Genomic DNA, 12,129 nt, shown 5'->3' on the forward strand with positions numbered 1-12,129 from the left:
CTAATCTTTCTCCCCACCACCAGAGTCATCTTACACACCACCATCCTATGCTGTCTAGCCACACTCTCCCCTAACCTCCTTCAGATTACATCGTCTGCACAAGATGTAATCCACCTGCGTGCTTCTACCTCCGCTCTTGTAGGTCACCCTATGTTCCTGCCTCTTCTGGAAAAAAAGTGTTCACTCCAGCCATTTGCATCCTTTTTGCAAAGTCTACCACCATCTGTCCCTCCAACCAAGTTCCTTTCCTTGATACCAAACTTACCCATCACTTCTTTATCACCCCTGTTTCCTTCACCAACATGTCCATTGCAATCTGCACCAATCACAACTCTCTAGCTGGGATGCTCAGAGCTATTTCGTCTAGCTCCTTCCAGAATTTCTCTTTCACCTCTAGGTCACATCCTACCTGTGGGGCATAGCCACTAATCACATTATACATAAAACCCTCAATTTCAAGTTTCAGCCTCATCACTCGATCTGATACTCTTTTCACCTCCAAGACATTCTTAGCCAACTCTTCTTTTAAAGTAACCCCGACTCCATTTCTCTTCCCATCTACACCATGGTAAAATAATTTAAACCCTGGCGCTAAACTTCTGGCCTAACTGCCTTTCCACCTGGTCTCCTGGACACACAATATATCAACCTTTCTCCTAATCATCATGTCAACCAACTCCCGAGATTTTCTGTCATTGTCCCAACATTCAAAGTCCCCACATTCAGTTCTAGGCTCTGTGCTTTCCTCTTCTCTTTCTGCCGAAGAACCCGTTGCACTGGCTTGTGCCCCCCATAGGGCTGCAATGACCTCGATGATTAGTGCTACAACATTTTAGGGTATGGTTTGATTTGTACGGATGGGTATGGATTTTCGTACCTTTCAGAACTTCAGGAAATGGAAATGCCCAAATTTAAAAAAAAAATAATAATAGTATCACATAGAAAACGGTGTCTTTTGGTTTAAAAAAAAAAGAGGTTCCACTTAAAACGCTCACCTTCTCCAATTTCAATATCTTTGAAAGCCATCTCTGAACCAGAGTCGCTGATCAGCATTTCGCCATTTAGCGTGAACATGATGTTCATCTCCGTCAAGTCGATCATACAGCCCACCACGTCACCAGACTGCCACTGACGACCAAAGGGCTCATTGCCAATGTGCCACCTTTGTGCCTGAAACATCACATTGTCATTGTGAGTACAAAAAATATTTGAGTAACATCAACACTTGTCAAGTGTTGTACACACATAGAGATAATCTGGCCAATTTGAATAATGGGCACAAACAACATCCCTATCAACAACAGTAATAGCCTCATGATGACAGCAAAAGCAAGTACACCACACACTATAAGAGCAGTAAGAACACACGACCAATTTTTCATTATGTGTGGGGTCTTTCATGTTTTAAACATTTAGGATGTAAAAAAAATGTGTGTGTACTCCTGCTTTAGACTCTCAGCACTTGACTGTTATTCAAATAGAAGAAGAAGCCGAAGAGTTGGACTGACCTTATTGCCATTAAAGACGTAAGCAAGCTCATCCGCACCCAGTTCGGTGTCAGAGCCGACGCTCGGACGAGCCCAGCCCACTCGCATCTCCCCCGTGGTTACGGCCTCAAACTCAAAGTACCACTTCCCTTGCGTGATGCCGTATGACCTCTCGGCCCTGAAGAGCCGAACCTTGTCGCCGCGGATATTCTCCTGGCCGTGGCCAGCTGCAGGAAGGTAACGCAGAAGAGCACGAGGCCGTTTTTTAATTTTATTTATTTATTTATTTTTAAGAAAAACTTTACATTTTTACAAGAACAACAACATATTTTGTCGGGATACAAATTTGTAATCCTGCAAAAAAAAAAAGATAAAGTCGTAATATTGCAATATTCAAGTAAAAATAAAACATAAAATCATATTTTTAAAAATTTATATTACAGATATAATGTTATTCTTGTAATATTGAGCCTTTTATTCTGGAATAGACATCTTGATTCTCTTAAAAATAGCTCTACATTTTTGTCTTTGGTCTTAAACAAATAGGACTTTATTACTGTAATAGCAATACTTTATTCACGCAGGGATGTCAGAATTATGTGATGATATGTCACAATCATATTAGAGATTTTAATTAGCCCAAAGGTAAGGTAGAAAGGAGTGATTTGCTTATTATATTTGATTTATTAGCTCGCCTCATATGTAGGTATTCAGTTTTTTTAAATGATACAACATCGTTCGATTGCAATTTTGCGGACCCCAAGCTATGCCAACCATTGGTGTAACTGTATGAAGATGACTCACTACTTTCTTGGTCTGGAGGCTCAATGTTGTAGCCGTAGCCAATAAGTGTGCGGACCGCATTGTTGACGCTGTCCCTGTTGGTCTTCTTCGTTCTCTCATCCAGCAAGTTGTAAGGCACCAGACGAGGGTTTCGCTTATTGAGGATGTCCTGAGAGACATGTTTAGAAAACATGTAATGCCGTGAATGGCACCCACTAACCGTGGCAAGTAATTTGACAAACGATCAATTAAAATGGCTAATCAAACAGTACTGGAAGACATAGAATGCTGAAAACGTTTTATAGAAATAGACTGAAGAATTTTGTGCACGTCCGCCAAGTAGACTAAAAATGTATAGACTACGCAATAAATTTCAGCCCATTTTGAACAATATTTCAGGGTGAATTAAAAAGAAAGTACAAGTAAAAGCCCTTACCTGCACAATGCTGTAAGTCCACCCTTGCCGTACGCGATCCCTTGCCCAAACATTATGACCGTTTTCTGCCAGTTTTTCCACAAGCTGGTTCTGGTTGGGTGTCAGCTTGACGTGGCTAAGGTCGAGCGGCGCGGGCTTGTATCCGTTGCTCATGACATAGCTACGGAAGGGAAAAATCAGTTTTTCCCCCACCTGTCAAATATTTGTGACAACCGTCAAAACATGTTAGCAAACGTACGTCTTTGGTAGCTTGATTTTCTTGAGGTTCTCCTCAGCTTTCTCATCACCCATGCCCACATGGCAGCCCAGAGCCAGTAGAGTCCTGTGAGGGGAGGAGGAAGCAGATCTCACCAAAACTGTCTTCCAGAGATGAGATCACATGTGCAAGTCTCAAGTCAGTCTCAAGTCTTAACCTTCCATCAAGTCTCAAGCAAGTATCAAGCCATTTTGTCTTGGGGAAAGTCAAGTCAAATCCCAAGTGCCCTTAGCAATGCAGTCTTACCTAAAGTAGCTTGTCTTCATTAAGAGAGAAGACCAAGAAGGACATATAATGATAGTATTTGACCAATATACCCAACTTGTATGTATGAATGTATAACACCTAATCATGTTTCAAATCAGGTACTGAGTCTTTAACTCCGAATTCCAATTGATTCTCAAGTCTTTTAGCTTTTGTCAATTGAAATCACATGTCATTAAAACAGTGACTCGAGTCGACTGCAGTCCAAGACGAAATGACTCAAGTCCCCATCCCTGCTGTCTTCTCACATCAACTTCCAACTAACTGAAAGAGGGTTTGAACGAGAAGCTCACTTGAGAGTCTCTCCGGACATCTGCAGGTTATAGTTCTTCTCGGGCTCAGGGAGACTCTGAAAGTCCACCAAGCAGGGATGAAGCTTCTTGTTGTCGTCTCTGAACTATGAAAGATAACTACAGTAAATTATTCATTGGGGAAAATATATCAAACAAACAGAAATGCTTTTTTAAGTAATACATCTATGAGGCCATTAAAAATGCTTCTATATCTATATATGTATTGCTTTTCTTGTGTGCTGAGGAACATGTCCAAGCATGGAGGCCCAGGGTTCAGTCCTTGACCACTAAATTACATTAAATTGAATTCCATCCATCCATCCATCCATTTTCTGTAATGCAAACTACAATACAATTAAATTTAATTTGATTTAATTAAAAACAGGCGGCACGGTGGACGACTGGTTAGCACATCTCCCTCACAGTTCTGAGGACCCGGGTTCAAATCCGGCCTCCCCTGTGTGAAGTTTGCTTGTTCTCCCCATGCCTGCGTGGGTTTTCTCCGGGTACTCCGGTTTTCTCCCACATCCCAAAAACATGCATGGTAGGTTAATTGAAGACTCTAAATTGCCCGTAGGTGTAAATGTGAGTGTGAATGGTTGTTTGTTCATATGTGCCCTGCGATTGACTGGCGACCAGTTCAGGATGTATCCCGACTCTCGCCCGAAGATAGCTGGGATAGGCTCCAGCACGCCGGGACCCTAGTGAGGATAAGCTGTACATAAAATGGATGGATGGATGGAGTTATTATGTTCCTCAAATATGAGTGTGTCTTGCGGGCCAATTCCACACTCACAGTCCCATAAGTCCATCCCTGCTCGATGCGAGTGATCGCCCAGAGCTCGTGGATATTCTCCGCCAGCTTCTCTCGAATTCTCTCAAGGTGTGGCGGCAACACAATCTACAGAGACAGATAGATAGGTAGGTACATGAACAGACAGACAGACAGAAAGCTCTTCATATACACAATAGTTCTATTCACACTGAAAACTGATGGAAATTATAGAAAATAAAATAATGAAATGTAATAAAAATAATATCAGCATGTACTATCTAATAATAATAAACAGAGGTTTGAATGTTTTTGTTTTTTACCTGAACTGTGTCCACGGGGCAGGGGGTGAAAGAGGTGTGGGTGAGCGACAGGGTGGGCCCAAGCAGATTCCGCACACCGTTGAAGTCGTGCTTGTACTCTTTGATGGGCTCGATGCGCATCTTCTCCCTGGGAAGCAGAGCCTCGTAGCACGGCGCGTAGCCCGGCGGGGGCATAAACTTGAAGTCTCCGTGGCGACCGCCCAGGAGGAAGCGAGCTCTGGAGAAGACAGGAAGTCTGAATCATATGTCTGAACAGAGATCACTTATTTAACGAGAAACAGTGTCCTTCTGTTTCTCTTTTTAGATAATTGACAATGAAAAAAAAATACTTTTTGAGTCAAGGGATTCCTTAAAGAGAACAGATTCCAAGTCCACATAGATACTGTATATATGCTGCTCTTACTTGACACCTGCTGAGAAGCTGATGACAGGGAAGAAGAGGGCATCCACGTTGAAGTTTTCAAACATGCCCTGAACAGGGTGACCGTTGATGCGGAAGGAGATACTGGGCACGCTCAGATCCAGACAACAACTGACCACATCGTCTGCGGCCAGTGTGTGTGCGCTGGGTGAGGCCACCTGGCGCGCAACAGTGCCTGATTGGACAGTACAGTATGCATTAAAAGATCCAAAAACTAGGCTGAGGGAATATTTTATTAGTGTTTTCATCACTGATCATCAGCATTAAATGACACGGAGGGCAGGATCTGGCCTAGAGTTTGATACGTGTCTTACCTGACCATAAGTGGAGGCCGTCGAAGCCGTACGAGTAGAGGTCGTCACCCATGCCATTGCCTCCCCAACCTTCCCCGCCTCCAGGGTAGGGGCTGTAGCCTTCTGTCATGGCCCAGCCCACGCGTAGGTGCGACGCTTGCGCCGTCACGAATGGTTCCACATAGTCCACCATCATCTCGTAGTACCACTTCTTGTACTGCGTGGAGCCCTCGCAGGTGCCCAAGAAGATGTTTGGCCGAACGCTGAGCACAGACGAGACCATCATCATTATCATGATTAGCAGAACCACCCACGCCTCAATTTTGGAGCTCTCTATTTTTGCCAATAACATTAATTGGCATTGATCCTACTGTCAGCCTGAAATGAAATGTCTTTACCCATGTAGTATGTTGTTTAATCTCAAAAGGTAACACCTTCAGTTAGAAGAGTGGTCTGGAGTTGATTTGCAAAGAATTCCAATTGATAAAGCACAAAGTGGGATAACGAATACCATCCAGACCTACTAAAAGTAACAAAAATAAACCAGTATGTTATGCATGCCCACCTGCATAATGTGAAAAGCCATAAAAAAGAGTAACCGTACACCTTTTTTATTAAACACATTTAAACCTATTAAAACGTACTTTTTCAACAAATTGTAAACATATTTGAACACAAAAAAACTAATGTTTAAAAGAAAATCTACTTGTATAGAAAACATGTTATAATAATGGAATATAAAGTAATAACATTTGTTCTAAAGTTACGCCTCACACCAGCCATAATTACATTGTAAGGTATTTAAACACATTTTTCAAATGCATTGTAAACCGATTTCAACACAAAAAAGTGGTACACAGGCGCTCTTAAGTCATTGAATTAATCATTGAATAACATTTTCAAACTGCATAATTTTACAACGGCTTAAACTTTTTTTTTAATCTATAAAGCTCAGTTATATTTCACTCAACTGCTTTCAATATTATCTTTTAGAACTTTTTGTTTTTAAACATTCACAGGTATTTAGGTATTGTTTTTTTTTTTTTTTTCTACATTTAGTGTTAAAATTGAAACTGTGCGTATTGTTACAGTGGCTTGCATCAATATTAAATAGACTTTTTAGGAATAAAACCTCTGCCTCATTTTAGATGAATACATCAAAACGCCTACTACGCTGCTGTACTTTAATGTTGGTCATAATGGGAGTATATGGAGAGACTAGTAATTTTTCAGCATGTATTTGGTGTAAAAGGTTGGAGAACCACTACTCTATAGGCATTAAATGGGAATTGGCCACTTGGACCTGTAGTGTAAATCCAGCCTTTGCGGCAACTGTTTGAGTACCTGGTTACATAATTTACAATGTTGGTCTGCAGCAGGAGGTCGCGCCCCGGAAGCAGGTTTTCCGTGATGCGATTCTGATTAGACCTCACGGCGACGCCGTTGCACACACAGAGAGAACGCAGGACATCTAGAACCTAAATGCACCACGTTAAAAAGTATATTCGTAAAATATCATTTGAGGATCATATAAAACCTCAAAAACCCACCTTATGGTTCCTTCCATGCTTGTCCAGGAGAGAGATGATGGACTTGATGTGGTTTTCTTGGATGATGTTTAGCACCTCAGGGCTTTCAATGAGCACACAGTAGAGCACTTCCAGAATACCTAGGTTAAATTAAAGAAAAAAATATAAAATACTTGTATTCTCATCAGAATTTAGCAGGAATCTACAAATTCCAATAACATGGCTGGACCAAAATGCTTCATGTTGCCATGGTTTCAAAGTGGTCTGAGTTCTAAACTATGTCCATATTGTACTACAGTAATTACAGGGCCTTACACTTTTTGTATCAAATTTCATCTAAATTAATGTTGAATAAGTGTTTCTTTTCAAGTACCTTTAAAAATGTAAATTTCTTTGCTAATTAGACGCCGTTACACTTTTTGTATGAAATCCTACTAAATTGATGTTCATTGAGGACGCTTTTTTCTTTAACATACAAATATGTCAGTTCTCTACAAATTACATGACTTTTCCCGTTTTGTATGAAACCTGACTAAATTTACATGCAAAAAGGAAGCTTTTTCAAGTCACAAAAGAATACATACATTTTCAACTAATTTGTGGGCATGACATGTTCTGAATGAAATCCATCCATCCGTTTTCTGTACCGCTTATCCTCACTAAGGTTTCCGGCGTACTGGACTGGCGCCTATCCCGGCTATCTTCGGGCGAGAGGCGGGGTACACCCTGAACTGGTCGCCAGCCAATCCCAGGGCACATATAAACAAAGAACCATTCCCACTCACATTCGCTCCGGCGGGCAATTTAGAGTCTTCAATCAACCTACCAGGCATGTTTTGGGGATGTGGGAGGAAACTGGAGTACCCGGAGAAAACCCATGCAGGCACAGGGCCGGGATTTGAACCCCAATCCTCACAACTGTTAGGCAGATGTGTTAACCAGTCGAACACCGTGCCGTTCTGGTCTTGTCAACTCCTGTGACTTATCCAAACAAAGCAGGTTCCCGAGCTGATGCGGACTAATATTCAGAAATTACATCTGTGTGGATGGTGGCTGTGTGGAATGGATCTATCTGCCAGCGTTCAAGGAATACGAAACAGTCTATGACGTCAGTGACGTCGACGGTGACCCCCCGCCCCCCCCCCCCCCCCTCCTCCTCCCCCAGGAAAAACTCAGCGGATCTATACGCTTTACATAAATGGCCAATTTTGCGTTCAAAACGGCAAATTTCGCCGAAAGGCGACTGATTTGCATGTATGACACATTTTTAAAAGGCTTTTCTTGATTTTGGGGTAAATGTTGGGGTTGCACATTATACTTTTACACACGAAAAATTACGGTAAATGAATGCGCATAATAGAAGCTATTTCAAGTAACAGAACTATGTAAATCTCCACTAATTCTATGACCTTATACTTTTTGTATGAAATCTAACTACTGTACAGAGTGTACGTTTTTTCAAGTAAGACAAAAATCTCTACTGATTACATAACCTATCTTTTTTGAGTAAAAGAAGAATACGTTGGTTTTCTACCAATTACATACTAATTGTATGAATTCTGAATGAGCAAAACATAGTAGAAGCTATTTCTAGTGAGATACAAACATGTCAATTCTCTATTAATTATAGTACTTTATTCTCTATTAATTATAGTACTTTATACTATATATTATAGTACTCAAAAACTAAATGAATGCGCATAGTGTACTTTTTTTTAAGTAAAATAAAAATGTCACTTATCTTCTAATTACAGAAAACACAAAAGTACAGGACCTTACATCTTTTGTCTGAAATAAGCTTTTTTATGCCACTTTTTTTAACTGATTACTGATTATTTTTCATGCAAAATCCTACTAAAAACCTCCAGGAGGGATCGTGTGATACCTGATGAGGCCTCCAGTCGGTCCAGTTTGCTGACCAACCAGTCCAGGTTGTCGCAGAACAATGCGCAGTTGGAGCGGTTGCCCCTGATGAGTGAAGCTTTCCAAATCAAGGGAAAGAAATCATGTCGAATGCATCTCTCTCTGTCTTTAACTAAGTGTGTGCGATTCTTATACCCAGCAGCTCGTAGAGGAGGTTGACAATCTCCTTCCAGGACTCCGCCGCTTCCTCGCCTGCGAATTCAGAGAAGTGGGCCGCTGTGTTGTACACATTGAGCCGGTCGATGCACTCCAGCACGATGGTGATCATTCCCTGACAGAGAAAAATATGGCAAAAATTCAGTTCAGTTCAGGAAAATGCTTCTATCGATCCTGCAAATACATGCTCACTCTCCCCTCCTTCTACCCTGCGACTCGCTCATTCAATCACATTCACATACTAATCCAATCACATTCAGCCCCCTCACGGATTTGAAGACAGTCGGAAATTGTAGAAGTATAACTTCAATTCACATAACACAACTGCTGGGTTGCTACTCACTACAGTACTATAATTTATTTTTCAAATAAGAGGAGGAGGGAATGCTTTTCATGTATTGGACTGAACTCCGGTTGTGTTAAGTGGATTGTTGCTCGAGTTCTCTAAGTTTCGACTGTCTGTGAGGCATTGAAAGTGTCTGAGCCTGATTTTTAAATGGATGATTTGAGTCGAAGTGTGACTCGACTAAAGAAGAGCTTGCCATGTGTCCGAGGGTGGGGGATGAAGGGTTGAGCAAAACACTTGTTGGATCTTTTTTTTGGGCATTATTCCGGCCAAGTCCGGCCCACAGTAAGCGTTTATTGTTGGTCCACCACCGCTTGTCATCATGTCATCATCAAAGCAGACGTGAGAATACAGTATACTCACTGTCTTTTCTCTGTTACAAGAGGGCATTTGGTGACGTGTTAGCGGGTGCCTTTTCAGAGGGGCGTGAATATGGGCTGAAATATGTGCCACCAGGAATTTAATTTGAATTTACGAACTGAATTTTAAAAACGGAATTTGAATTTGTATTAATAGAAGTCCAATAAAATTGAAAGTGAATGTAAGATTTGTTTATCCGCAATGAAAATTCGAATGATATATATTCACATTCAGTTTGATAATTTCAGATTCAGTTCGACAAATTCAGTTTCAAATTAGCTGTGACAGACATCTGGGAACTGTAAGGAATAGCAATCGATCGACAATACACAGATCTCGTCTTTGGCCAATCAGCGCCTTCGTTTTTTTATCACGTGACATAGGGATTCTCCGGGAAGTCAAATCTTCTAACCGGCGACAGTATTTTAACCTAAATACCACCTTTCCTTACCCATTGTGGAATGCATGATATGGTCAGAAAGAGATAAAAAGGTGCTTCTTTCGAACATAAGAAACAACATATCACACCGACTTGACTAAGTCGTCTTTCCGGTTCTTTTCCAACATAACGTCATCCAGGCATTGAACTCCATGTATTAGGCTTTACTGACACCTAGGGGTAGAAACAGCACACAGCAAATCTCGATACAGAAAGCAGTGTTTCAAATGAAATTAGTGGGTTTACATGAATAAATCGGAGTCCAGCCCTGGTCCATTTTCTTTTGGACATTAGCAGGAGATAAGCAGCTAGGATTTGCAAAAACATAATGCTTTGGTCTCTGGTTCCATTTGGTGGTTTAGGGGTGGAAATACACACCAAACACATTGAAAAATGTGATTTATAATGGGAATTAATAGTGCCATAGAATGGAATAATAGTGTATCGTCAATTTTATCTCCTATTTCTAATAACTTGGAAAATGCGCAATGGTTTTTTTAAGTTTAACATGTTCAAAACTGTGAGGCCAAATTTCAGCCCTCTGACCTTTGACTTTAACTGTTTTGTCTTTGGTGGAATACATCAAAGTCCAAAAATGGGCTGCATAAGGGCTGGACTCCAATTCTTTCATGTAAACCCCCTAAATTCATTTGAAACAGTGCTGTCTGCGTCGAGATGTGCTGGGTGCTATTTCTACCCCTAGGAGTCAGTACAGCCTAAGGCATGGAGTTCAATGCCTGGACAACGTTATGTTGGGAAAGAACCAGAAAGACGACTTAGTCACGTCGGTGTGATATGTCCCTTCCTCTGTTCGAAAGGAAGCACCTTTTTCTCTCTTTCTGACCGTATGATGCATTCCACAAAGGTTAAGAAAAGGTGGTATAAAGGTTAAAATACTGTCACCTGTTTGAAGACTTGACTTCCCGGAGAATCCCTATGTCACGTGATAAAAAACGAAGACGCTGATTGGCCGAAGATGAGATCTGTGTATCGCCAATCGATTGCTATTCCTTACAGTTCCTGGATGTCTCCATCCACCCATCCATTTTCTGAGCCGCTTCTCCTCACTAGGGTCGCGGGCGTGCTGGAGCCTATCCCAGCTGTCATCGGGCAGGAGGCGGGGTACACCCTGAACTGGTTGCCAGCCAATCGCAGGGCACATAGGAACAAACAACCATTCGCACTCACAGTCATGCCTACGGGCAATTTAGAGTCTCCAATTCATGCATGTTTTTGGGATGTGGGAGGAAACCGGAGTACCCGGAGAAAACCCACGCAGGCACGGGGAGAACACGCAAACTCCACACAGGCGGGGCCGGGGATTGAACCCGGGTCCTCAGAACTGTGAGGCTGACGCTCTAACCAGTCGGCCACCGTGCCGCCTCCTGGATGTCTGTCACAGCTAATTTGAAACTGAATTTGTCAAACTGAATCTGAAATGATCAAACTGAATGTAAACATATATAATTAGAATTTTCACTGAGGATAAAAAATTCTTAGATTCATTTTCAAATTTATTGGACTTCAGTTAATACAAATTCAATTATGTTTTTCAAATTCAGTTTGTAAATTCAAATACAATTCCTGGTGGCACATATTTCAGCCCATACAAGAATAGGACCTGTGCTTATATTTGACGATAGACTTGCGGATTTTGGAAGTGATCGTGCTCCCGGTATCATTTTTAGCAAAATATGTATGTTGTATGTTGTTTAAGCAAAAACACATGATTGGCAATGAATTGACTTTAAGCTCTAACCTTCGTTGTAGAGTAGTAAAGTCAACGCGTCGACTAGTCAGTTCAAACCCTCCTCGCATGTTGGCCATGGCGCCAAACGTGTTTGTTTGCATACCTCCTCTTGAAAGAGATTCTGCCGGTTGCGGAGGGAGCGGAGCTTGGTCTGCTTCTCCTCATGCTCCAGCTCTTCCTCGGGAGGACGGAAGTAGAAGATGAGATCCTGCAGGGAGAGAATGACGCCCTCCAGAGGGAGTGACAAAGGCCCGGGAGATTTGTTCTTCCCGCTCAGAGAGTCCAAACCCCTGAGAGA

General features: G+C 41.8%; 1 protein-coding gene across 4 annotated transcripts in view; it reads right to left on the bottom strand.

Moving 5' to 3' along the window:
- Positions 1-12,129, bottom strand: part of ryr1b (ryanodine receptor 1b (skeletal)) — a 140,020-nt gene that overhangs the window by 99,324 nt on the left and 28,567 nt on the right. For all 4 annotated transcript variants that reach the window (XM_061781085.1, XM_061781084.1, XM_061781083.1 and 1 more), the window contains exons 14-28: positions 11,935-12,121; positions 8,916-9,051; positions 8,743-8,838; positions 6,879-6,997; positions 6,673-6,806; positions 5,350-5,591; positions 5,018-5,210; positions 4,615-4,831; positions 4,316-4,420; positions 3,520-3,623; positions 2,945-3,028; positions 2,707-2,866; positions 2,292-2,439; positions 1,509-1,714; positions 996-1,170 (exon numbers count right to left, since the gene is read on the bottom strand). In XM_061781085.1, the coding sequence (XP_061637069.1) occupies positions 996-1,170; positions 1,509-1,714; positions 2,292-2,439; positions 2,707-2,866; positions 2,945-3,028; positions 3,520-3,623; positions 4,316-4,420; positions 4,615-4,831; positions 5,018-5,210; positions 5,350-5,591; positions 6,673-6,806; positions 6,879-6,997; positions 8,743-8,838; positions 8,916-9,051; positions 11,935-12,121 (2,306 nt within the window). The remainder of the gene's footprint in view (positions 1-995; positions 1,171-1,508; positions 1,715-2,291; positions 2,440-2,706; positions 2,867-2,944; positions 3,029-3,519; positions 3,624-4,315; positions 4,421-4,614; positions 4,832-5,017; positions 5,211-5,349; positions 5,592-6,672; positions 6,807-6,878; positions 6,998-8,742; positions 8,839-8,915; positions 9,052-11,934; positions 12,122-12,129) is intronic.

Source organism: Phyllopteryx taeniolatus, chromosome 8 (genome assembly GCF_024500385.1).
Source record: "Phyllopteryx taeniolatus isolate TA_2022b chromosome 8, UOR_Ptae_1.2, whole genome shotgun sequence".
In the NCBI taxonomy this organism is placed as follows: Eukaryota; Metazoa; Chordata; class Actinopteri; order Syngnathiformes; family Syngnathidae; genus Phyllopteryx; species Phyllopteryx taeniolatus.